General features: G+C 39.1%; 1 protein-coding gene across 1 annotated transcript in view; it reads left to right on the top strand.

The window, feature by feature from the left end:
* The window catches only part of Cachd1 (cache domain containing 1), a 203,922-nt gene that overhangs the window by 148,040 nt on the left and 28,108 nt on the right, over window positions 1-27,774 (top strand). The window contains exons 6-13 of the mRNA XM_027949549.2: window positions 2,265-2,409; window positions 3,638-3,854; window positions 9,738-9,887; window positions 13,078-13,311; window positions 17,542-17,691; window positions 18,317-18,440; window positions 19,232-19,349; window positions 23,430-23,598. Of these exons, the coding sequence (XP_027805350.2) occupies window positions 2,265-2,409; window positions 3,638-3,854; window positions 9,738-9,887; window positions 13,078-13,311; window positions 17,542-17,691; window positions 18,317-18,440; window positions 19,232-19,349; window positions 23,430-23,598 (1,307 nt within the window). The remainder of the gene's footprint in view (window positions 1-2,264; window positions 2,410-3,637; window positions 3,855-9,737; window positions 9,888-13,077; window positions 13,312-17,541; window positions 17,692-18,316; window positions 18,441-19,231; window positions 19,350-23,429; window positions 23,599-27,774) is intronic.

Genomic DNA, 27,774 nt, shown 5'->3' on the forward strand with positions numbered 1-27,774 from the left:
TTTTTGTGATAAATGACTTGGTTATACTTTGAAATTTACATGCCAGTTTCAACTACTAGAAGTTTTAAGGCTATTCAGAAAGCATTGGATTAAAGATCACACTACCATCCTGCTTTTCTCACGGAAATGACTTGGGATTGTACCACATAGCCAGAGGGAGAGTAATGGTGAGATAATTTGTATGACAAGTCTCATCAATTTGCAGAACCCTGAAGGCAAAGATGCTTTCCTTTGAGCCCCGACAGTTTCCCATTTGCAGTGTCAGGTGTTTGATGACAGAACATCTGGAGCTAGTGCGAGGAGGTGCCCACGTTCCACGCCATTTTCTGGAATCTAAATAAACAATGACTTTAGCTTCCCTTCATCTTGCCTTTAAATTGTATCTAGGATTTTTCCCCACAGAAAATACTTCTGCATTCTTCCTAGGAAGAAAACTTTTTATTGTTTGTATTGTCTCTTCCATCCCTCCCTAGCCACTCTGGTGGGGACTTGGGTGTCTTGGAGATTGGACTAGAAGTCATGTCGTTGGCTAGTTAGCTGTCTCAGGAGAGCAAAGGCTATTGTGAACCATCTGATTCTCATTTGCTTCTAGGAGACAGCTTAGATGGTGTGTTGCTTCTAATGAAGCACCTGTGAGGGATAATCCAAAAGGGAGAGCAAGACCTTTCACAAGTCAGCATTCACCAACGCCGCACAACTGGGAGGCTTCCCTGTGTCTCCAGCCTAAGCCTTATAGATTGCTATTCCCATTTCTACTTGTACCAACTGCTGTCCTCTGTTGCCTTTGTGAGATCTCTGCAACCCTCAAAAGAGTGGAGTGTGTTTCAAAACATAGCAACATGAGAAAGAGACCCTGGATACCAGTCATGCTGAGTCAGCCTTCCCATTTATACATTTAACCTTGAATTTATGTATCCCACAGAAGCAGATTTAACAACATCATGAGACAATGTTAATGCATATCCCACTTTTCATTTGCATTGAGTTCAGTTGGATGAAGGAAGTATTTTGTTTTAAAGAAAATCCTCTCCCCTCATTTGGAGAACCTCAAAAATGAAGTATTTAACCTAGTTGTCTGTTGGGATGGTCAGATGTCCTCTTTTTGTTTCTGTTTCCTGTTCCATTTCTATGGTCACCTCTCCTGGATTCATTTTATCCCATTTCCCTCCTGGCTCAGTGGTATTGACCAGTGAAAATGTAATAATGGTACTTTAGTATTAATTCAGGGCTGTTGGCTTGAAAACAATTAGTGTAAACTTGGCCAGCTTTTGAGGGTTTGTTGTTGTTGTTGTTGTTTGTTTTTTGTTTTTGTACTTTGCGTACATTTCTCAATTTGTGCCCAGGCTTTTGTGACTCAACTGACATCTAAGATTTCACAGAAAAATTTAGTGTTTTAGGAGTATCAATAAAGGAGAGAATTCTCTTGAGGCTGGTTTGCTTTCCTAAACTCTCCCTAATTTGTTCTAGCTTTAAAACTGTGAATAGAGACCTCATTAAACCTCTTCTCACAAACCCTTCTGCACCGCACATTAGCAGAAGGCTGCTCTGGTTGAAGGCATTTCTCCTTTGTGGTTGCACTCCACCCTCTTTTTCTTAATGTTGGCAAACAAAAACCTAGCAAAAAGCGTGGGGATCACAGGCTTGGACAAATTTTGGTGGTATGGTCTTAAATGCTCAGATAAGGGGCCTTTGGGAGGCTAACCTGTGTGAATAGTTTCAGCACAGAAAGGAAAAGGGGTCTCTTAGCAGGAGTGTTTATGTGCAAAGAGAGAAACAAAACCTACCATTCAAAGCCGCTTAGCACATCCACGGGTTATGGACTAGCTCACTTCTTGCACTCTGTCAGTCTGTGAAGAATTCAACACTGGCCAGTAGACCTTCTCTCCCTCTTGGCTAGTTTCTACAGTCCAAGGGTCCACCAGTTCATTTCCTGCAGCAGAATGGCATTGCCATGCAGAAATGAAAGGTGATTTTTAAGTGTGCTAAAAAAAGCCAACTTCCCAGAGGATTTGCTTCCTAAAAACTCCCCTCATCATTAAAGTCATAAATTCCCAGTCCCTGTTTCAACACAAAATGTTGTCTTGAGGTGGTATTTTCAGCGCACCAATTTGGTTTCTCCCTCCATGCTGATTTCTCCCTCCTTGTGCATCAGAAGAACACATAAATATCACCTTGCCCACACATCTGTAGTGTCCAGAGTCGTGTTAGGTTGAGGCCTTTCACCTGTACCAGAACTGACTCCAGAGGGCCTCTTCTCCCTCTAGACCCATCTACGTCTCTACTGTACGGCCACAGTCCAAGCACATCGTCGTGATCCTGGACCATGGGGCTTCAGTCACAGACACCCAGCTTCAGATCGCCAAGGACGCTGCTCAGGTCATCCTCAGCGCCATCGATGAACATGATAAGGTGACATGGTCTTACTGGTCCCTATGGCATGGGGTCTTCCTTGAAGGTCTTTTTAAAATTATTTTTCTGTTTTATAATATACTGTTGTATGCCACATAGCAACACTGTAAGTCAGTAATGGACCACATATACACCAAGGGTCCCATGAGATTGTAATATAGCCTCAGTTTATAATAGGTAATAGATCTAGCTTTGTGTAAGTAGATTACACTGCTTACTTAGAACATAGTTAGAGTGTAACAGAGTGTGCGATATTCACACAAGAGCAAAATTGCCTAAATATGCATTTCTCAGAACACCTCTCCATCATTAAGCAGTACATGCCTATGCATTTTTAATCCATCTTTTTTAAATGATTGTGGGGACAGAGAGTGATTTAATTTTTATTTTAATATTTGTGAAAGCTACTGACAATCTGACAAACCTCCCTTTTAACTAATACCACCATCAAGCAGAGTCCCACTTCCTTGATGGCTCCTGTAAATATTTGTGATGAGCCAGAACTTTCACAAAGTTATGCTGTGGAGGAGAAGGGTAAGGGAATCTGGGTTCTAATGGGTGGCTGAACTTTTTTATCTCAAGATTAGTGGGAAGTGAGGGAAAAAGGAAGACTACTAGAGGTTACTAATCTCAGAGCACACCTTAGCAATAGGTACAGCTAATGATAATCTATTGCCTTCAGGTATTTTCTTCTTCATCATTCTGACGTTTTCCTCTCCAAGGGTTTTACTCATGAACCCAGTTGATTAGAGTACACCCATCATGCCCCTACCCCCAGCCTTAACTCCAGTTTATAAAACAAGATGGCTAGTTCCTATTAAAGTTATTCTTTGTATGAATTTGGCTTTTTGTTGTTTTTTAATGTTATATGTGAACACTGTACTGCTACCTCATTTGGGGATCAAAACCAAACTCTACAGGCCCCTCACCTTTTACTAATCCTTTTCAAATTTGATAGATTGGTGCCTCCAGGCATTTACTTTTAAATTCATAAGCTGTTCTATAATACTTCTCACTGATTGGGTTTTTCTGATTCTTAAAAATCCTGGCCAGCACAGTGGCACACACCTATAGCCCCAGATGTGGGGTCAAGAGGATTGCCTGAGCCTGGGAGCTTGGGGCCAGCCTGGGCAAACAGAGCAAGACACCCCCATCTCTAAGTTCTAAAACATTCTTTAAATGGTGGGATAACAAATTTTGTTGTGTTATTTTTCTCCCTTTCCTCCAGATTTCTGTCTTAACTGTGGCAGACACTGTCAGGACTTGCTCACTAGATCAGTGCTACAAGACCTTCCTGTCTCCAGCCACCAGTGAGACGAAAAGGAAAATGTCCACCTTCGTCAGCAGTGTCAAAGCTTCAGACAGTCCCACACAGCACGCATCAGGGTTTCAAAAGGCATTCCAGCTGATTCGAAGCACAAACAATAACACAAAATTCCAAGCAAGTAAGTGTCTTTTGAGAATTCATAAGCATAACATAGGAATCAATAGGACTATTGAGTTCAAAAGTGTTTTTAGAGACTTTTTTTTTTTTATTCACTTTGGGATAAAATTTTCACTTGTTGTCTTCATGATCATTTAATATGAGGATCTTACTAGATTTTCTCATCCTTTCCAACCAGAGGTGGTCAGTTTGCATGATTTCTTGACTCCCAGGGTTTCCTTTTCCTGCGTCTTTATTAAGAACATGTCCTCACTTATTTCCTAAGGGAATAGCCACATCCTTTTCAGTGTTAATTGGCAGCTCTGCCTGCCCGTGGACCTGGGGTCGATGCCCTGCTTATGCGCATGTGCACTTGAAGGGGGCTGCTGGAATTCTTGCCTTGATCCTTCCTTCTTCTAACCAGCTGTCATTTAGATGAGCACAGCCCTTCAAATGTACAAAGACACTCTAATTTAATTTTCATGTACTAAAGAAAATCTGGAATCAGGGTGCATGCTAACATAAAGGAAGGAATATTTGAAATGGAATTCAAGCTTTGAAACTACTGGAAGGAATCTGTTTCATTTTCCCTTTTATATTCAAAAATCTGTTTGGAGCTTTTTTTCTTTTTTTGAAAACATTAATATATCCTATTGAGATAAATTTAAGGAATGCATTTTCAAGCTCTTCCATGTGTATGTGTTTAAACGAAGACAGCACTGATAAGCACAAAGCATTGTGCCTGGCACATAATGGGCCCTTGAAAGAAGGAAGCTACTGTAATTGTTACAAATGATGATACTATGTGCAGTAATGGCTTTGTCTTTCTTTGTAAAAAAAAAAAATTACCAAAAAGTTAGCAGTTTAAAACAACATACATTTATGATCTCATATTTTCTATAGTTCAGGAGTCCAGGCACATCTTTGCTGGGTCCTCTATTTAGGGCCTCATGAGGCTAAAGACTAGATGTCAGCCAGGGATATTGTCTCATTTGAGGTTCTGAGCCTTCTTCTGAGCTTGCATATTTGTTGGCAGAATTTGTTTCCTTGCAACTATAAAATTCGTGTTGATTTTCTTCTTCAAGGCCACTGGGAGAACATCTCTTCTGCTTAAAGTCCCTATCTTGAAGGAAGGCTTAGACCTCTTTTAATGCGTTCATCTGATTAGACCAAATCCACTGTCTTGCCAAAAGGACCTTAATTACATCTCCATGATTCATCCATCTCAATCAGATATGTAGCATGACCACAGGAGTGATGTCCTATCACATTCGCCATATTCTGTTGGTTAGAAGCAAATTATAGTTTATGCCAAGAAAAAAGAATGACACATTGCTCTGGATTTTTTGGATCACCTTAGAATTTTTTCCTGCCAGCATTGGCAAATACCAGCTATCCACAGGCCCATATCACAGGATAGCTAAGTGTTAAATTGAGCATGGTTCAGTAGAGCTGGTGGACAAGACAGATTGGCTAGTTGGTCAGGGCTACAAACCTGTCAGTGATCTTTCCCAGAAGTGTTCTTTCCACCTAATTCTTAGTTACTGGCCATCATTAGAATTTAAGACCAGTTTTGATTGTTACACTTTCAAATAATGGAGAGAAATATTAGACTAGCAGTTGCAAACCCAGATGCCCACCGTGACCAGGCAGCCAATGTGGGACCAGCAAGGCAGGAGTATGGTAATGAGGATCAGTTGGAGAGCATGGTAAGCCTGAGAGTGTGTGATCCACCAGAAGGGCAGGTGCTCTTGTGTCTAGTCTATTTTTGGCATACAGAAATACCTGCCCAGTGCTGCCAGATATTCTGACTCAAGAGAAGCTAGAAATGTGGATTTTTAATGTGAAATTCCTTAGTTTTCAAGTGTTGACATTCATTCAGCTTTAAAGCCACAAATAAAGACCTCATTAAACTTCTTCTCATACGGCTCCCTGCGCTGGACATTAGCAGAACCCTTTTTTGATGGGAGGCATTTCTCCTCTGGGATTTTGTGTGTGTGTGTGTGTGTGTGTGTGTTTGTTTTTCTTAATGTTGGCAAACAGAACCATGGCAGGAAGACTGATCATCAAAGACTTGGACAAATTTTGATGGCCTGGGTTTCAAAATGCTCAGAAAAGCCTCCTTTAGGCCAAGACATTTTTAAGGTTTAGGTCACTATCCTCCATTTGGCAGCATGTACTGGCAGTTCAGAGAAACAAATACAAATTAGCTTGTATAAAGAAATGCTCTGGGGATTTGCATTGTCCTCTTCATCTAGGAGAGGTTTTAAGGTGCTCTCAAGCAGTATAGCCTAGTGACTTAGTATGTGTTTTGAATTTCAACCGGGGTTCTAGTCTGAAACTTTTCTATCCTTGTAAACTAGAGTAAATTAATTCACCTCTCCTGTCCTCATCCATAAACTGGAGGTGACAGTAAGTTCAAGGTTCCCATCATAAGTATTCAATAATGTTAGCTGTGGTTATTATGATATTCCATTTCCTACAAGACTTCTCACTCCAGCAAAAGTAAAGCAGATTCCTCAGAGGTCCTAGGTTGACCTCAAGCCCAAAGATGGCCAAGGACCACTATAGCCTTGGCAACAGCAAGTGAAGGGTCTGGATACTACTCCTAGGAGCTGTAACTCGACATCATTACTTTAAGCCACAGATGATTATTTAACATCCACTGTGTATCTGGTGCTGCTTCATATGCCACGGGGCAAGGTTATTTAAATGAGCAAGACCTATCCTTTATGATTGTTGTAAGGATTAGCCCATGCATGGAAGCAAAGCATCTGCCCCATGTTAGTAGTCATATAAACAGAAACTACATGTCATAAACCACTGTAGCTTTGCATCAATTTGCTTTGTACTAATCCGCAAATCCAAAACTTTTATTCAAAGCTGGCTCTTTTTCAGTCCCATAGTAGATCCATCAGTGGTACCAATAACCCTTTTAGATTTTTAAGTTTGGAGAATGATTGATTAGGGAATCATTTTATAGCCGAAGGCATAAGATGATTAGGAATGGGAATCAAATTATATGGGCAGAGCTCAAATTTGAATTGCCTTTCCACTTTCATATGGACCCCCAAAAAACATGATGGTGACTTAGAGAGTTTTCAAATGAAGAGTCTGCTACATTCTTTTCAATTTCCATACTGTGTCTTTTCTCTGCCACAGGTTTCAATAATTAACCACCCCTAACATTACCATTTGCAAATTTTAAATTTCTTTAAGTCAGTAGTTTGGGGGAAAATATTTTGATGAGTCAAAAAGACAGATCAGGGGCTGGGGTTGTGGCTCAGTGGTAGAGTGCTTGCCTAGCATGTATGAGGCACTGGGTTCGATCCTCAGCACCACATAAAAATAAAGGTATTGTGTCCATCTGCAACTAAAACAAAAGTTTTTAAAAAGTCAGATCAGATTTGATAAATCTGATAACTAAGGATGGAAAAATAAGTGTAGGAGTGGAGTCAGGGTTTGGAAAGAACCAGTGAAGATACTTACAGAATATATGCCTTATTGTTGGAATAGAACGAAAATATGCTTGGCTGCTCAACAGCCTGAGGGTGCAGATCTTCTGGCTTTTCAGTCATGACCCCTGCCATATAACCCAGGTCTTGGTGACAGTGAATTATATCCAGAACCATAAACCTAAGTAAGAAAACCCAAAGTGTTTTCTTTTAGGTCAGTCCAAGTCTCACAAGGAATTGTCTCGTACTATATATCAGCCCATGGTACAGCTGTAGCCTCACCTTCCCCTTCCCCAGGAGGAATGGAGTGGTTTTCATTCTTTCATTTGTTTGTGTTTTTATTCTGGAGCTTTTTTTTAGGATCGTAATAAAATAATTTAATAAAATAAAATAATTTACAGGAATGTATTTACAACACTGAAATAAATATTGACACCTAGTTTAAGATAGGAATTTTCCTAAAACTTAAGGACACACACACACACACATTTGCATCATACATTTGCATCAGTATTCACTTTTCTAATCTCTGAAGACCACACAATGGAATTTCTATTTGTACTTAAGGTTTGTTACAGGAGTATTCAATCATCAAAACTGACTTTAAGATTTGCTTATATATGAAGTGTTGGTAGTATATAAACAAACTTTGTATTTATTTCTTTGAGTCACATTCTATTAAAGTCACTTTAATTGTCTACAACATTGATACAACAAATTAACATTTCAATTCTGCATATTAATGAATACTTCAAAACCTAAAATGGAAATTTTCAGACTGAAAGAAATTCTAGCATTATGTCTTACTATTAGGATAATTTTCAGGGTAACTATATTTGTCGTCTATTGTTGTATAATGAATTACCTCAATACTTAATGTCTTAAAACTATAAATATGTATTGGCTCATAGTTTCTATGGGTCAGGAATCTGGGCACAACATAGTTGGGTGCCTCTGATTCAAGGTGTCTCAGAAGGTTGCCCTCAAACAATTATTGTCATCTCCGAGTCCAACTAGAGGAGGATCTACTTCCAAAGTCACATTGTTGCTTGGAGGACTTTCAGTTCTGAGGGCCTCATTGCTTGCCTCTCCATAGGATAATTCCCAACACACCAGCTGGCTTCCCTCAGAGTGAGAAAATACCCACAGCAGGAGCCACAGTCTTTTTATAACCTAACCTATCTTGACATCTTATCACTGCTGATGCATCTGCTCACCACAAGCAAGTTACTAAATTTAGTCTACACTCAGGGAGGCATCCTCCCAAGGACATGATTATCAGAGGTGGCCTTATTGATGGACCAACTTGGAGGTTGTCAAAGTGATTCCAAAAAAAAATGACAATGATAGGAACCCAAAGAAATAAATATATAACAAATATTTATTTCCCAATAAAAGGATAATATGCAGGATGTCCTAAAAATATCAATTGAATCAAAGAACCTCAGATTAGAAAGAAATATAAAATTCACGTTCTTACTTCCCTCCTTTTATTAAAGTGATTGTTCACCCTCCACCTGTGCATCTGAAGTGGTAAGAAGCTTAACATCTTCATCTTTAAGTCCATCTAGTTGATGCAAGTACTTCTCACTTAGCCAGAACTACTTCTCAGTCACTCCGTCCTTTAGTCCATTTAGAGAGTAATTTTAATTTCACATCACAGGCACTTCTTTAGACCAATAGAAGGGGTGTGTGTGTGTTCTTGTTGTTATTATTGTTATTCAGCTTCTTCTTCTTCTCTTTTACCCTCTTATGCCATTACCCTTTTGCTTATACTTTTTACGTGAATTAACCCACTAGTTCTCACAGCAACCCTCTGAAGTCATGGTGCCATTACCCCATTTTATAGATAAGGTATGGTAGAGAGGTTCAGACACTTGTCAAATGACCCCAACACAGCACATAAGTAGCAGAGCTGGATTCTGAGCACGTGGCTCTACGTCCCTGTTTTTACTGTTTGGCTGCATGATGTTGATGAGTTTTCAAAATAAAAAGTCTACCTGGGGCAAATAACCTTGCATCCCTAAAGAACCTCTGGAAGAACCATCGTCTTAAAGTCTAGTGCCCCCAAAAATGTGGTTCATGGTGATGATCCTTCATCCCTGAGGAAAGAATAAGTCATGTTTGGAATCCTCTGGTTCAGAAAGCTGGAGACCCCTCCACCTGGGCTGGCTCACATTACCACAGCCAGTGGTGTGTAAAGGAAATCATCTCCTTTTATTTGATAAATGCATCAGGAGCATCTTTACGGGATGCTGGATTAAATGAGGCTGCAGTGTCCAGAGAGGACAGGATGGAAAGGAGGCGGGGGTGGGGAGATGAAAGCCACCCATCACTCAGGGAGGAATGGGAACTGGGGGCCTGCAGGTCCTTGGGGTGGACACATCCAGCTGCACAGCTGCCTCCAGCCGGAGTCCAGGCATAACAGCAGTTTGTATGTTTTTGTTTAGATACAGACTTGGTCGTCATTTACCTGTCAGCTGGCATTACATCAAAGGACTCTTCGGAAGAAGATAAAAAGGCAACTCTCCGTGTCATCAATGAAGAAAATAGCTTTCTGAACAACTCCGTAATGATTCTCACCTATGCCCTCATGAACGGTAGGCAGTGATTCGAGATTTTTCTTTCAGATGAAAGTTCCCTCTAAGTGAATGCTGGTTTTGTTTTTTTTTTTAAAAAAAAAAAAGAGAGAGAGAGAGAGAATCATGACCAGGCTTTGATGAAGGCTATCAGAGGAGGCTGAGCAGCTCTTCTACTTAATGCTGGTGTTCTGGGCAGCTTGGGGTGCCCCTTTCCCTTCATCTCTTTGTCCAGCCGACTGCTCGTTCCTAAACCTCCACTTTCATGGTCTTCAGAGGATTTTGTCTAGCTCCCTTTTTTCAGTTCTCCTTCATAGTCTAGGTTATCCAAGGTTTTGATGCTACGTGGAGGTCATTAACTTCTCTCATTGGTTTCGGCTGCGGGAAGCCAAAGCACTGGCCTAGATTCTTCCATGTCACCGAGGCTATGAATAGCAACTTTTCCTGTGGAATCTCCTCCTGAAGCCTCTTCAGCCTCTTTCTTCACCTCAGCTTCCATGCCTGTCACGTGGAGATAAGAGCGACCTACTTTGCAGGGCTGTATTAGCCGTGGGGCAGGCAAACACTGGGGTAGTACCTGGCACTTCTCAATACTCATTAATAGGAATTGTGTTCCTGTTAAGTGATAGTATTTCAAAGAGGCTTAGTAAATTGATAAATTCAAGGAAAGTTCATTTGCTCCCTCCTGCTGTCCAGCGTGTCCTTCAGGATGTGTTAACATAGAACCTGGTAAATAACAAGGCAGCTGAAGGAGTGAATAGAGGAGGATGTGGTTTCCTGTCGGACAGCACAGCTAGAGGTGGAGGATGTCACTGCTGTCCCTGTCGGGCTCCCTGTTCAGCATGGTGTCCCCACATGACATGCTTCCTACTCATGAGCAAGTCCCCCACTGTATTGCAGTGAGGTGCTCACACAATGTCCCCTTCCCTGTCCCTCCACTTTCCCCTAGTATGTGAGCTTTGCAGACATGAACTGTGTCTTTGTTTTCTCTGTACCCTGAGAACTTGGTACAGGACTGAGCACAGTTGAGGTAGGTGCAAGTCCCTCTTTTTGCCTAGTCACGTAACCCTCGGGGTCATCTCTGACTGCTTGTTGCTCCTGTTACTTCTGTGGTGCCCTGATGATTCCACACTTTCAAACCTCCAGGGACTTCATCCACCCATCCTTATCTCCTTCTCTTTCTCCTTTTCATCAAACCAAACACATACCCACCAGTTGTCTCTCTTCCCTCTTTCTCAGAATGCAATTTCTGAAGGTTGTTCACTGGGGTGGACATATGCCCTTACTAGATCAGGCATGGTTCAGATAGGTAAGCAGAGCCACTCGGAGAATTTTGGAATAAAATTTTATTATTGGAATTAAATGTACACAGTTCTAGGAGAAACTGGAAATGTAGAGATCCAGAAAGGAAAGCTGACACTTCAGAAATTATAATCACCCAATGGAAGCTTGCAAAGAAGTCTAAAATTGGGAACTCTGAGGACCATTTAGGAGCCTGGTATAGAAGCCTCTGGAAGGTCGTTGGCTTTTCATGGCTGCTGGTCCTTGTGTGCTCTCCGTGAAATATCTTGAACATGCCTAGGGTTGCTGTTGATGAGCAAGCCAACCGAAGAGTGGGAAAAACTGGAACATTCTATTTCCTCTCTTACTTCATCACCCAAAACTCAAAAACACTGGCTTTTGTCATCTTTAACTAGAAAGCATATAGTTAGGAGAATCTGGGAAATGTCGTTTCCAGCATGACCATGTTAGCAGTAGACAATCCAACACACTTATCAGTCTGCCACCTACAGACCCTACCTTCTACCATCCCTAAATGAAAAACCAACACTTGATAACTTTCCACCCCACACTGTGCTGCTTTGCCTAGAAGATACTCTTGTCAGTTTTTACATTTTGAGTGAGCCAAGCAATACATGCAAAGAAAGGAAACGTTTTTACTGCCTGATTTAACACTTCACCTCTGCGGGCTTCTCAAGGGTATAAGGTTGGGGGTCAGTCATGGCTTTTTATTGTCATTTACTCTGGAGCATACCCCTGGCCTCCCAATCTCAATTCATACCAAGCAAAGGAAACAATAAGTCACTTCTGACCTAATTTTTCCCAGGTATTATTTTCCTTTCGTTTAGAATTGTATATGAGTGGAGTAAAATACAATGTTTTTCTAAATACAATGTTTTGTGAAAGAAATCATATCCATTTGATTCTGCCACTACATGAGGAATAAACGTCTAATGCTAAAAAAAAGTCTGTATTACCTATATAGAAATGATGAAGACACATGTGGTAGGTGAACCATGAAAGCTTCAGATTCTTTTCAATGACTGAATGGTTCATGGTTTGCTATTAAAATCTTCAAGAATATGAGGCAAACCCTTTTCAAAACACAATGGTAGAATCTCAATAGTGACGGAGATCATGTGAATTTGTTTACAATGGTACCCATATGTGATCAGTTACTAATCCTTTTGACTGCGTTCCAACAATAGCAAACTAAAAAACATGGTTTATTAAATTTATTTTTTGCTATAGATTACAGATGTTTTAGAACAATACATCCCAGTATGCCTAAATCTTTTTACAAAGTTTTCAAAACCTTCTAAATATAAAAAGTATACATTAAATAAATCAAATTCAGTATTATCCTAACAATATCAAGCATGAAAACATTTGTAATTAAAATGAGCTTAAGGAAACAGGGTTTGGAGGCATCACTAAATGCAATCCATAATTCTTTCATTTAGTTTCATGAGATTTTGGCAAATGGTTTTGTGGGGAAAGTAAGGAATGAAATGATAAACTTCTTTAAAACTCTTACAATTTCATCTCCTACTTTAAATTAAATACAGACTTGTTAACCATTACTTTTGCTTTCACTTATTAAATGCAGCAAAGGAATCTAAATCTTATAATTAAGCTTTTTGAGGGAGAACACATCCTTGCTGAAGAGGGTTCCTTTATTTACTCATATGTTTTTCATCACTGACCTTTGAAGAATCCCTTTACCCTCTTGGCTATTTAAGGGAAGACTCTGTCTCAAACTTTGCTCCTCAGCAGGAACTGGTCTTTGTTTCCTGAGTCCATATTGTGTCTGAAAAGACCCCTTTGACTTTGTAAAACCTCATCCATGTCCCCATTGGATCTAAGTGGTAAGACGCTGTGCATATTAACCCTTTTGCTTTCCATGGTCTTCCCTTGCCTTTGATTTCAGATGGGGTGACTGGTTTGAAAGAGCTGGCTTTTCTGAGGGATCTGGCTGAACAGAACTCTGGGAAGTACGGGGTGCCAGACCGGACCGCCCTGCCCGTGATTAAGGGCAGCATGATGGTGCTGAACCAGCTGAGCAATCTGGAGACCACAGTTGGCAGGTTCTACACAAACCTTCCCAACCGGATGATTGATGAAGCTGTCTTCAGCCTCCCCTTCTCTGATGAGATGGGAGATGGTGAGTTTGGAGAACACTTCCTATTAGAGGAAGGGGGAAAGAAATGAACAGGAAGAAATGTGTACCACTTTCTGGGGATCCCAGGCCTGTGAAGTCCTCTGCCATATAACCTGTAACACTGTATTCTAGAGCAGAAATTCCCAGCCCTTTTCCTCCTTATTGCCCAAGTCTCAATAGATAGAATGGCATGTTTTTTGATGAGACTTTGTGAGGATTCTTCAGTATCCAAATTTGGTCATTTGGAACCAAGAGGTAGCTTTGCATCACAAATAAATAAAGTACTTAAAGTTTAGCCTCAAAAGCCAGGCACCAGGGCGTACTCAAACAAATAGAGGGAAGGAGGCATCAGATGGGATCCCAAATCCCATCCTTCCATTAAATAGTTGTCCTTGGTAACTTATTTAATCTCATTAATTCTCCATTTTGTCATTTACCAAAAGAAGTAATATTTCTAGTTTTTAGGTACTAGATCCATTATCTGTAATAATTAATTAGCAGTAACTGGCATATTATCCAATTATAATAACTGCTTTCATTTATTTTATATATATATATATATATATATATATATATATATATATATATATATATATATATTAGTTGTAGGTGGAACTAATATCTTATTTTATTTTTATGTAGTGCTAAGGAGCAAACCCAGTGCCTCACTAGCTAGGCATGCACTCTACCACTGAGCCACAACCCCAGCCCTTTATTTATTTCTTAATGTACTATTTTACCTTTGCTGTTTTCATCATCGTCATCATCCTAATACCCATGATATGATGTTGGATAAAGCGTTCAGCCTTCACATGATTCAATTTCCTTATCAAAAAAAATGGCAATTATGAAGATTAAATGGAATATTATATATATCCAGTGTCTAGGAAAATGACTGTTCAATAGTTTATTCTCAGGGAAATGCAGTCTGTTTCTTTTCTTCCTCATGACCACATGCATTCTTTTCCCTTCATCCCTGACACCAAAGATTGAATGGGCAGCTTATTACTGACCAGACAGCATCATGAGTCGAGATCTTGTTCAATGTGCAGTTAACTTGGAACTCTCACAAATACAAATATTCAAAGAAAACACAAGTATAAAAAGTAACAAGCTTCGCCAAGCACAGTGGCACACAACTGTAATCCCAGGGGCTCTGGAGGCTGAGGTAGGAGGATGATAAGTTCAATCACAGCTTCAGCAACTTAGGGAGACCCTAAGCAATTTAGTGACACCCTGTTTCAAAATAAAAACTGAAAGGGCTAGGAATATGGCTCAGTGGTTTAGCATCCATGAGTTCAATCCCTGGTCCCCGAAAATAGATAAATAAACAAACAAACAAATAATAGCAAGCCTACAGAGAATGTGTTTTATAGAAACAAGTAAACATGTTCTTTCTATAAAGAAGAAATATGGTGCCAGGTGTGGTGATGCCCACCTATAATCCCAGCTATCCAGGAGGCTAAGGCAGGAAGATCACAAGTTCAAAGCCAGCCTCACCAACTTAGTGAGACCCTGTCTCAAAATAAAAAGCAAAAAGGGCTGGAGATGTAGCTCCATGGTTAAGTGCACCTGGGTTCAATTTCTGGTTAAAAAAATAAAGAAATAAATAAAAGAATAAAAAGAAACATGGCAATTGCTATTACACCTTGATTTTTCTATCCTTCCTCTTTCTGAAAGGGTTCACAGATATATGTAGGGTTGAAACTTACATCTGAGATAAGGTTATTTTATTTCATAATAAAAACACTGTGTCTTGAATGCAAGTGACTATTGTATTAGGCTGTGTTACTAAGAGCCAAAACTCGTTGTGCCAGGCAGTGGTAGATAAGGCACACAGTTCACCCTTGCGGAGATCTTATGTCTGATAAGAGAAGGAGAGATCAAGAAATCCAATTAATTCTGTGTGAACAGAACAAAGATAGATGTAGATACCTAGTCCTATACAAAGTTGGGATTAAACAGCCCAATTTTACTACCAATTAGTGGTGTCAGGAAGGGTGGGACCCTTCCTAAAATTTAACTCTGCAGCCCAGAGAGCTACCCAGAATGCTTTAAACCAAATCATGTGTCAACCTTTGGTCACCTGTTGGCTGCAGTAATCCAGATCTTAGTTTTGAGTCTTGTTTTATGAGTCCCGTACAGTGGGTTTCAGTCATTGCTTTATAGATCTGTTGAGTTCCCCACATAGAGTGTGTCTTTTCATTTTGTGTTTTCAATCCCTAGAATTATTGGGTGACACATCCTCTAACTCCATGACATGAGGACTTCAGTCTAGGGAAACCCATGTTTACATGGCTCTAATTCAAAACCACCATGGATTAAAATGTCAGTTACTGAACATGTATTGCTTTGAAAAAGCAAATCTCTGTGCTTTTGGTTCACAGAGAGTGTTGCAGGATTTTTGTCAGTGTGGCAAGAGCTTAGCATACTTCCTTTGCCACAAAGGGATCAAGAGTGTTCTGTCCAAGTTGATAATTGAAAAGTGAGATTGTGTTTCTTTTTTTTTTAATACTTTGTTCTCAACAAATCCAGAGGAGAATAGAAATTTGAAATGAGCATTCATCTTAGTCACAGAGCATTTCTGTAGTACTTTACTGAAATCTATAAAAATAGCTTTAATCTTAGACAAAAGCTCTGGAAAATGTGGCTTGCATTTGGGGACCTCTGTTTCCATACTGGCGCTCACTGTGCTGCTCCTGCCACTTATAACCCATCCATCCAGGGCGACCTGAACAAAAGTTCCCGCAAAATGCATTCTTAAAAATCTTCTTAAATACCTGTTATTTTTAAGTGTTTTAAAACAGGGTTGTGGGTGTAACTCAGCGGAAGAGCACTTTTCTAGCATATGCAAGATTCTGAATTTCCTTTCCCAACTCCTCAAAAAAAAGAAGTTTTAGAACAGACAAAAGGCATTCTAACTGTGAACTGCTCAGTGAAGGGTTTTTGACATAGAAGAGACCCTCATTGCATGACTTTTCACACACTTCCCCTTGCTAGGTGAGGCATGTAGTGAGTCTCTGGGACCACCTCGATTCAACAGTATCTCAAGTAGACATCATGGGCAAACCCTGTGAGGAGGCCCGTACTTTGTAGAGTCTTCATGAGTATCCAGATCCCTTTCCTGAGTGTACTAGAGAAGAGACTTTCTGATATACCACTAAGGCAAGCAGGTGCTCCCAAGTGCAGGAAAATACAAGGTCAAGTAGAGATAAACGACCCACCTTTGTCTTTACAGTTTTGTTTACAGCCATAAGAGTGTAGCATTGTTAGGAATCATAGAGATCATTTTGTGCCAGCTCCACATCTGGTACATGAAGACGCTTATTCAAGGTGGCACAACTTTCTCAGCCTAGTAATGGAGCCCGAAGGAGAGCCCAGATGCTCAGATTGGGCCTTCCTCCACCACTTACACTCTCTACTTCTGCGCATTTCTTCCTGTGTGCTTTTCTCCTTTTTTAATTTTATCCTTAAATAGCCTATTGTTTTTATATGGAACTAAATATGGTTTGTATACTTTGAAAGGGGTTGTGGATTTTTTGTTTTGTTTTTTAAGAAGAAATGTAGGGGCTGGGAATGTGGCTCAAGCGGTAGCGTGCTTGTCTGGCATGCGCGGGGCGCTGGGTTCGATCCTCAGCACCACATAAAAATAAACAAACAAACATGTTGTGTCCACCGAAAAATTTAAAAAAGTAAATATTAAAAAAAAAGAAGAAGAAATGTAAAAGACATGTACCAGAGACTATATGGCTGACAAAGCCTGAAATGTTTACTGTCTTTACATACAAGTATAGGAACTTGCAGCCTAAGTGACTGGAAAAATTCCAGCAGAAGTTAAATTTCTCCTTTATACTCAAGAGTGTCACAGGTACAATACAGAAGGAATACCACTGGACTAGAACTCGGATTTTTAGATTCCTTGTTCACTGACTTTCAAGTTCAGCTGAATTTCCACACCCCAGGAAACAGAATGACATATGCACTGCTGAGGTTTGCACTGATCTGCAGTGTCATGGCTTAGATGAAAAAGCAGTGGGAAGCATACCAATTGCCTCCATTTAACTCAGTACCTGAACTGCCAAAGGACACTCTTTCCCTCTCACTCTCTCTTTCTACCAAGAAGAATTAAGATGACTGATATTAGCCTTTGTATTTCACGGGAGCACATCTCTAGCCTTTGTCTAGAGCCTTCTCTGATACCCTTTGGGTTTTTTGTTTGTTTCTAACCCACAGGTTTGATCATGACCGTGAGTAAACCATGTTATTTTGGAAACCTACTTCTGGGAATTGTAGGCGTGGACGTGAATCTGGCTTACATTCTTGAAGACGTGACATACTACCAAGATTCTTTGGCTTCCTATACTTTTCTCATAGATGACAAAGGTAATTTGCTAAAAGTTAATCATAGGAAGGAAAGGTTTCTTTAGCAACCCAAAGACAATAGTCTGTAGGTATTCTGGTACTTAATAGGATAAAGATGGTATTGAGAGAAAAGCAGTGTGACTAGGATAGCTTATTTGAAGTAGAACACACCAAGATGCAGAGGGAATCTACAAACTACACATTTATTTCTATGTTCTGTCAAGATGTCACAGTATTTTGCAACATCAGGAAGTTGAATTTGAGGATTGACTCACACATAGGGATGTGATCCTTTAAATCATTTTTGCTTGTATTTTTATCTTTAGATTTACCAGCATTAAGGTTTATGTGGTAGATTAGAATATTTAATGAAATGAGAACCAAATAATTCCTACTTCAATCATATTCTTAATTAGAGAAATTGTTCAGTGATTTAAAATCTCTTTCTATGTTTTAAGAGTTTTATACCAGCATACATAAATCAGGTTCAGTTTTTACTGGACTGATGAGTTACAAGCTGAGAAGCTGAGTCCTGGGCAGCCATCCCAGAGTATCCCACGTCTGAAATCAGCAATCAGCACTTCGATTCCAACCAGAACTTCTAATAGCATGTTCTAATGGTGTGCATTGTGTTTTCTGATTTCAGGGTATACACTTATGCATCCGTCTCTCACTAGGCCATATTTACTCTCAGAACCCCCCCTTCATACTGACATTATACATTATGAAAATATCCCCAAGTTTGAGTTGGTTCGGCAAAATATCCTAAGGTAAGAAAAAAGTGAGGGTTGTTGTATTTTTTTCAGAAAATGGGACCCATCAAGGTCAAATATGACTGTTTACTATAGAGTATAAGGCAAGTATATAAATCATTTTATTGTTATCAAAAGTATTCTGAGTTATTTTTCCATGAGAATAGTAGCCAAGATTTTATCTTCTGCATATAACAGATAAGATCTCTCAAAACTATTATGTGGGACTATTGTCTTGTAAATAAAATTCTGTGTTCATATTGACTTTAATTGTAAAATAAGGTACATATTATTTCATTAAAAAATACTTCAGTTACACCTAACTAGAAAATAACAGCAAAATAAAAGGTTAAGTTGAAGACTAGCTCTACTGTATTTGCCAAAAAATAGCTTGGCAAGTTGATATCATTCCAAGTTGATAGCACAGTCTTAAACAACATTTTCCCTTAAAATAAAAACATATTGGATGTTTTCCAACTGTGATACATTTGGCAGATGGTAACCTATAGAGAAATATGTCTTTGTGCTCATTGGTTGAAAATTAATGACTGAGTGATTTGAGACAGGTTAGTCTCTGGAAAGAATTAGAATTGGGGGCAGGGGTAGAGAGTAAGGAATGTTTTTAATGCAGAGCTGACATCATGCTTTTACAGAATTGAAAGTCTCACATTATGTCTTTCAAAAGTGATGAGCTTCATTGCTATTCAGAATCAGGAGGTGGTCATTGACTCACAGCTTCTTCCTTGCCTTTAATTAAGTGCTTAATTTTATCTTTTGCCTCAAGTATTTAATTCTGTTTGGCAACACAGCCTCCCTCTGGGCAGCCAGATTATCGCAGTCCCTGTGAACTCATCCCTGTCTTGGCACATAAACAAGCTGAGAGAGACCGGGAAGGAGGCCTACAATGTTAGCTACGCCTGGAAGATGGTGAGTGGTGGGAAGTCACTTTTGCTTGAAGGGCTACAGGGTACAGCGCTTGTCTTCATGGGGACTCTGGGGGACTTGAGTCAGATAATGGGACTGGTATTTAAAGTGATCATAGAAAGAAGACATTCCACAGATGTTTTTTATTTTTCCTTTTTTTTTTTTTTTTGTAAAACTAATAATTATTCATGATGAATAAATCAAACCATATTTTATATGGATATAAAGTAGAAAGTAAACTATGGCCTTTCCTCCTTTATGCCCTTGACCTCCCATTCCCCATATGTAACCACTTACATTAATTTCCAGAAAAATTGTGTATGTATATGTATATGTACACACATGTATGTGTATGTAATGTGTATGTGTGTGTGTACACGTTATAATGACTATATAATATTGAGTTATATAGATAGACCAAATTCCTTTACCCCATCTCCTATTAATTCAGATTATACCTGTTAGTTTTCTATCATTTAAACTCAGATTGTGAAAATTCGAAGTTAATGCCCTCTGACATTCTTCAAGGAAAATAAACATTAGGTTAGAACTCAAATTATTCACATTTAACACAAGTGGATTAACAGTTTAGCTGTAACTCTTGGTACCCTTTCAACTTTCTCTTACCAACCTCATTTAGACCCTGGGCCTCAAAGAATCGTAGAGAAACAGAATCCAAAACACACTGTACACTTTACCTGTTTCTCTCCTCCCCTCCCCCTATATACCACAACAATGCTATTGTGAGGCACTAAATTCTGTAACTGACCAAAAGAGTAGAATTTCATTTTTATCATTAAATTTAACTATTAAACTTAAAATGCAGCCATACTTGAGATTGTTTGGGTGGACGTATCTGAGGCCTAGCCTATTGACTCCACAGAGATCCATTTACTCATCCCTTTAAGAACTACTTATGGAACATTTAATATACACCAAGCATGCATAAGAGTGAAGGTCCCTTGTAGAGTATCCATGTCTGGGACAGAAATGACAGGAAATGAGAGGGAGGAACCAATATCTTGCAGTGCTGGGGATCCCACCCAGGGCCTGGCTTGCTGGTCAAGTGCTCTTCCACTAAGCCATATCCTCAGCCCTTTGTTTTTATTTATATTGTTTTGGTCTCAAACTTGGGATCCTCTACCTCAGCCTCCTGAGTAGCTGGGATTACAGGTATGCACCACCATGCTTCGTGGTATTACAAATTTGAGGAAGGACAAAATCTATTTTTAAATGTTCTTGGCCTCATTTTCAGAACTATTTATTTATTGATTTAGAATAATGCAACTACCCTTGTCTTTATGTAAATTTTAAAGACAATTGCTCAATTTTTACATCAGAAAAGGGTGAGCCAGCCACCCTTTCCATTAAATTCTGAATTGAAACATAAGTTTATATTTGAAATTGGAGACTGTTTACTTCTAGCATATTCCAACTGAAAGCAGCTCAATTACATCCTGGTGGAATATCTGCATTAACAATGGTTGGTGTTATAACAGAAAGAAGGAAATGTAGACATACGTGTGATTTTCTTTGCATAGTAAATAAACCCACCATTAACATTTTGGGCAGAAGTATTATTAGAGACTTTTTTCAGTGATGCCAGTAAATTCTGGCCACTCGCCTTAGGCAGATATAGTCATGCAATCATTTCAGGGAGATGTTTAGCTTTCTCAGAGTACTAAAATTTTCAAGCAGATCACTGTTAAGTGAAAAATAATGAGATTCAAGATAAAAGTGGCTTGCCTGCTTATCCAGTAATAAAGGCAAATATTTTTAAGCTATCTTCAGTTACTTTGAGGAGGAGGAGAGCAGATGCTCATCTTGTCCTAAGGAATAAAATGGATTCTTCTACTAATAGAATCCAACAGAATTCACTTAGGCTGAGAATAATTGGCTAAACTGCTTAGGATCCATAGATACTCCAGATACTGATGGACTATTTCATTGAATTTATTTAAATGTAATTTGAGAGATTATGTTAGCAATGTTGAAGGATCACTCTCTCACTGTGATGGACACAGGTCCATCTTTGAGCATATGAGGAGGCTGGCTGTGGTAGCAGAAGGAAGTGTTGACTGTTGGAAGGGATGAGAAGGTTCACGTTCTCGGGTGTGACTTCATAACATGGATCCCCTATGTTATCTGTGGACAAAATCACTTCCCCGTCATGGAGAGCTCTTCCAGACCCATCCGAGTTCCCTAGCTTTTTTTTGGTTTGTTTGTTTGGTTTTTTTTTTTTTTTTTTTTAGCTAAGAACATGATCAAAAGACCTATATTAAAATGTGCTTTCCTAAGGATGATTTTACAGTGCAACTTTTAGAAGCGTAGGATAACTTTTAGTTTTTCTCTTAGAGAATAGACCTCATTATAAAATTATCTTCTGGTCATTCTGGTAAGGTTTTTGGCTTTTTGTGGGTTTTTTTTTTGGGGGGGGGGGGTTATTTTTTATTTTTGTCTTTTGTCTTTGGTTCATTGGAACATAAAACATAGGAAAACTCAAAGGATGACTGTGTAAGATTGAGAAGAGAGGAAATATTGAATGTTTCACAACACACTGTCACTTTCTAATTTGAGGGATGAAGGCAGAGGACTAAATTTACTAATCTAATTGAATATCTTTGCCAGCAGTACTTGAAAGCAATTCCAGGAAGATGTAAATTGCTTCTGTATTTAAAGATTCTGGAACCATTTTCATAAACCCTAAATTACACTTAACTCTAACCTGCCTAGTTAAAATTTTCTCCTTGATCACTAAGTAAATCATTTGAGTTGCTTTATAAGGCATTGTCCTTTAGTTCTGACATAGTGGGTCCTCACCCTCTCAGGTATTTATAAGCCATCTTTTAAATAGGCTCTTTCCATCTTCTGTGTAATAGACTTATATGGTAATGCACTGCTTAATGACCCAGACATATTCTGAGAAATGCATCTTAAGGGTATTTCATCATTGTGCCAACACTATATACTTACACAAACCTAAATGATACAGGTCAATCACCCAACCTGGCCTACTAATACAATCAAGATATGGAATGAACAGATGTATGAGGCTGTCACTAGTGTAGCATGGCATGTTTTACAGTAAACTATCATCTTATAAGTAGAAGAAATATATTCTTAATAATAAAAATATACTATGGTAAATACATAAATTAGTGACATGGTTGTTTATTATCATTATCAAGTAATGTGAAGTGTACAGAATTATATGTGCAACACCTTCTGTATGACGTGCAGCACCATCAGTAGGTTAACACCAGCTTCAGCCCAAACACATGTGACGATACCAGGCATTAGAAATTTTTTAGTTCCATTACAATCTTGTAAGATGACATCATATTTGTGGTCAGTGTTGATTGACTTTTGATTCTTTGGTGGACATTCTCCTCATTACATTTGTTCAAACATGCCTTATTGGAGCAAGGTGAATCTGAAAGCACAACTGTTTCCACCCTTGAACTTAGTACATTAAGTTAAGCCTGCCCTGGTCTGAGGTATCGAGTTGGGAAGGCAGTGCAGGGTGCCGTGGGGTCTGGGCTTCCCATGCGTTTAAGTGGTGATGTTGGCCACCTTCAGTCTGGAAAGGACAAAGTGTCATCTGGAAATTGAATGAACTGGATTCTATACTGGCTGCTCCTTGGTCCTTTTTCTTGCAATCACAATTAGCAGTTCTCAGAATACTTACTGCAAAACTGGTTATGTTTTTTAGCACATTTCCACCAAAATAAAAATGAATGTTGTATTGTGATGCTCTGCTGTAATCTTGTATCCATTAACCTATATAAGCAAAACATGGTTAGCAGGTGTCACGGTTTCCAAAGGACTTCTTTGTTATCCTTCCATTAGCTCCATGATATCCTGCCACATACATTAAGATCCCTCAACAGGAAAGGAAAATAGAAATACCTTCTGTTACCTGAAGATATCCTATCTTGATAGCTTCATTCATTCATCAAGTATTTAATGAACACCTTCCAACTGAAGATAGACAGCCGAGAGCAGAAGATAATGTATGCAATGTTCCTGTCCCTGTAGAATCTTCATTTTCTATTTTAGAAATTTTTTTGCTAATTTTTACAGGTACAAGACACTTCCTTTATTCTGTGTATCGTGGTGATTCAGCCAGAAATACCTGTCAAACAACTGAAGAACCTCAACACCGTCCCCAGCAGCAAGCTGCTGTACCACCGGCTCGATCTGCTGGGCCAGCCTAGTGCTTGCCTTCACTTCAAGCAGCTGGCAACTCTAGGTAACGCCCTGGCTTCTCTGCCTCCTGCCTCATCTTGCTCAGAGCAGCTCACCGTAACTATCGGTTTGACTCTCACTGCTCCCCCTTGCTCTACCCAAATAGTGAATGCCTGCAGCGCCAGGTGGTCTGGGGATGACAGACAGTGTGAAGAAGACTGAAAGTCTTGCCTGGGGTCAGATCGCCCAGCAGATACTGAGACAGGATTTTTGTGTGAGTGATTTATACAGGACAAGATCTCAGCAGAAACCAGTGAGGGAACAGAACAGAGGAAAGACAAATTAGATATCAGGTGAAATCCCAACCTCCCCCTGACGCCCTAGGTGGCTCTGGAGTGTACATGGCACCACAGGGCTTGCCCAGACTAGACAGGCAGACCCACCTTCACATTTACCTTCAGCTTTCTCTTGTGTTTAGCAAAGAAGTTTCATTAGTCTCAAAGGCAGTCAGTTCATTATGTGAGTCACAGCTACTGCCCAGTACAGGTGTGGGGAAGTATGGGGAAGGGGTGGGGGAAGCAGTAAGAGGGATCCAGAGGAATCAATGGAGCATGCTGATGGTGTCTTCCATGATCCCTATCTGCAGAAGAATTTGGAGGAGGCCAAAGAAAATTTACATTTAATATAACAAAGCCTTGCATTCATCACCAGAGTTGGCCTGGGATAGAGGAACACATTTAGGATTAGCACAGATAAATGATCTTCCCATAAACACAAAAGTAGAAAAACTGAGATGTTTTACCTTTTTGCCATTGTGTAATCCTGGTTTTCCCTGATATTTTTCCTTATTTTGAAGTATGCTCTGTCTGAAATTATATAGCAACTCTACTTTCTTTTGATTAGTATTTATCCTTCTTTACCCATTTATTTCTCTAATCTATATGTGCCTTTAAATTTAATGTGAATATATTAAGACGTCTTTTATAAATATATCTTTTATTTTAAAAAACACCTTTCTTGGTGTTTTTTCAAACTGATTTTTTAACTGATGTATAAAAACATAAAAATTGTGCATATTGAGGGGGTACCATGCAATGTTTCTTACATATATTTATATTTATATAATATATAATTTTATATATATATATATATAAATCATTAACATATTTAACTCCTCAAATATCTATCATTTCTTTTTGGCTTAAGCTTTCAAAATACTTCTTCTAGCTCTTCAAAAAGTATAGTACATTATTGTTAAGTATTCATCATCATCCTACTATATTATAGTACACCATAATCTTCCTATGTAATTGTAACTTAGTATCCACTCAATCAATCTTCTCCCCTTCTCCCTCCCTACCTCCTATACTGTCCCCATCCTCTATTCTCAACTTCTGTGGAATCAACTTTTTGAGATTCCACGTGTGTGAGATCATGTCATACTTGTCTTTCTGTGCCTGGCTCATTTCACTTAATATGATGATTTCTAGTTCTGTCTTTATTGTCACACACGACAGGATTTTATTCTTTGTACAGCTACACAGTATTCCATGGTATATATGTACCACATTCTCTTGATGGACACTTAAGCTGTTACCTATCTTGGCTCTTGTGGATAGTGCTATAATTAACATGAGAATTCAAATGTCTCTTTAACAGACTGATTTCACTCCATTTAGATACATACCCAGGCTTACATGATAGTTCTTATATGGTACTTCTCCTTTTAATTTTGTGGGAGACCTCCAAGGTGTTTTCATAACGGTTGGACTAATTGACATTACCTCCAACAGTGGGCAAGAGTTCCCCTTTCTTCATGTCCTCGCTAGCACTTGTTATCCTTTGTCTTCTTGATGATAGCCATTCTTACTGGAGTGAGGTGATACATCATTGTGGTTTGAACCTGCATTTCCCTGATGATGTCGAGCACTTTTTTATATTTCTGTTGGCCATGCTGAGATTGACTCATGTACCTCTGGCCTGCCATTCTGCAGTATGTCAGACATATCCAAAGCCTTTGTGACAATATACCATGGGACACTCATAGTACAGTAAACAGGTATGCTCTTTTTCCCTGTGGAAAATACTTAGGATTCAAAAGACTTAAGAACTAAGAATCGTAACTGGCAAACTGAGTTAGAGAGGACATAGGTTGGAAGAGGATTGAGGAGAGTCATCCCCACTCTAGATTCCAAATCAGAGCACTCAAGTTTAGATTCCTCCTTTAAATCCCATTTTAGAAAATTCCTTCTGAACATGAGATCAGAAGAGCAGACTGGACCAAGTGATCTCTTCCATGACACAGTCCATCAATTAGAGAGAGCTGGATGTTGGTGAAAGAAGGCTGGGTTGGTTTGTTTGTCTTCATTTGGGTTTGGGGGCTATGGTTGTATATACATGAAAAGGGTATAATGATAGTTCATAGTTTTAAGAAATGCTTGACTGAAAAGGTAATGTGGACATGACTCTTCTAAGTTCTGAGTCAGTTAGCTAAGTTCTATTGCTGGTAAAAATGATCTGAAATTTGCGATAGTACAGTGCAGCAGTTTTCTTGCTAAGAAAGATGTTTGTGCCTAGATCTTTAAAATTTCCTTTGGATAATCCCTCATAGCTACCCTTTCCAATCTGGTGGCATTAGCCACATGTAGCTATTAAGCACATAGAATGGGGCTAGTCCAAATCAAGGTATATGAGAAGTGTGAAATGCACACTTGATTTTTTTATATAGATTACATGTTAAAATGGTAATAGTTTTGAAAAACTGAATTCCATACATATTTTATTTAAATCAATTTAAATAAAATATGTATGGAATGACTTTTTGCCTTTTTAATATGGTACCTGGAAATTTTTTAAATTACATTTGTGGATTGTACTGCTTTTCAACTAAATACCACTGCCTTTCCTTGTGCTATTTCCCAGGAATGTAGAGTTCATCAACTTAAACACTGTTCATAGGATTAATTGACTGATCCCAGGTCACACAGGTAGACCTTAGGATCAGTTAGCAATAAAAATGACCCAAGATAATTAAAATACAATAAAAGGGGAGTGGAAAATGTGGGAAATTATGGCAAAGTGACTTCTATCTTATTGCATTGATGAATTAAAGATTTTGAGGCAAAGTATCAAATATGTCAGAGCTGCCTTAAGGGGAGTGATAGAAATATAATCTTTTTTGATGCACAAAAAGACGAAGAATTTTTTGAGAGCACATCATCAGAGGTAGTTAAGGCTGAATGTAAGTATTTATATAAGTATATATCTACCTCTTTGACATAAAGCTTTGAGTCCTATATCTTGACTCTTTCTCTTCCTTTATGTTCCATCCGACTTACTGTATCAGCCTTTTCTAAAGAGCCAGTCTCTGTTGCTACATAAAAGGGCCCCTTCCCGGGGTGTCTCTTCTCTTCACTCGGGCCCCTTCTGCAGCTCTCCTGACTTTGAAGCATGTGTATGCCTTGATACATCTTATATTGTGTTTTTTCTTTCACTGTGGTTTTCCTCTATTGTTCTTATTCCTGAGTCTCTGACCAGATCCAAAATTTTTTGAGCTTAGGAGCCATCCTCTCTGTCTTTCTGGCCATCCTTGCATGGACAGACCACAAGAGTGTCTGCACCTAAATCTAAAGCATGCTGCTGAACAGCCTAGTCTTCACAATCTTCTATTTTTTTTCTCTTTGATTATTTATGGTTAATATAATAACCTCCCAAGATGCCCTAGGAAGACATCATGAGAATTAAATGAGAAACAAATGAGAAGCCACATTGTCTGAGAATGGTAACTTGGACCCACCCTATTGAGGACAACTAACAATCCTGGATTAAGACATAATCCAAGATTAAAATCTTCTTGAAAAACACTAAAATAGCACGATAGTGAGGAATTACTAAGCCAAAACCTAGGAGAAGATACAAACCCAGAGGAAAGAGCAGCTCTTAAAGCCACTTTAGTGGTACACATATTTCCCAACCTAGAAGAAAGAGCTGTGAAATGAAATTCTCCTTTATGTAGCTTCTGTTTTTATTTTATTTTATTTTATTTTACTTTATTTTGTAGTTGTAGATGGATAGAATACCTTTATTTGTATATGGTGCTAAGGATTGAACCCAGTGCCTCACACATGCTAGGCAAGTGCTCTGCCACTGAGCTACAGCCCCAGCCCTTTAGGTAGGGCTAGGAAGAGGGATAGAAATCAAATCCAGGGTCCCCAAAAGGTGTAGCCTTTACTAAATGGAA

This window comes from Marmota flaviventris, chromosome 10, assembly GCF_047511675.1.
Source record: "Marmota flaviventris isolate mMarFla1 chromosome 10, mMarFla1.hap1, whole genome shotgun sequence".
In the NCBI taxonomy this organism is placed as follows: domain Eukaryota; kingdom Metazoa; phylum Chordata; class Mammalia; order Rodentia; family Sciuridae; genus Marmota; species Marmota flaviventris.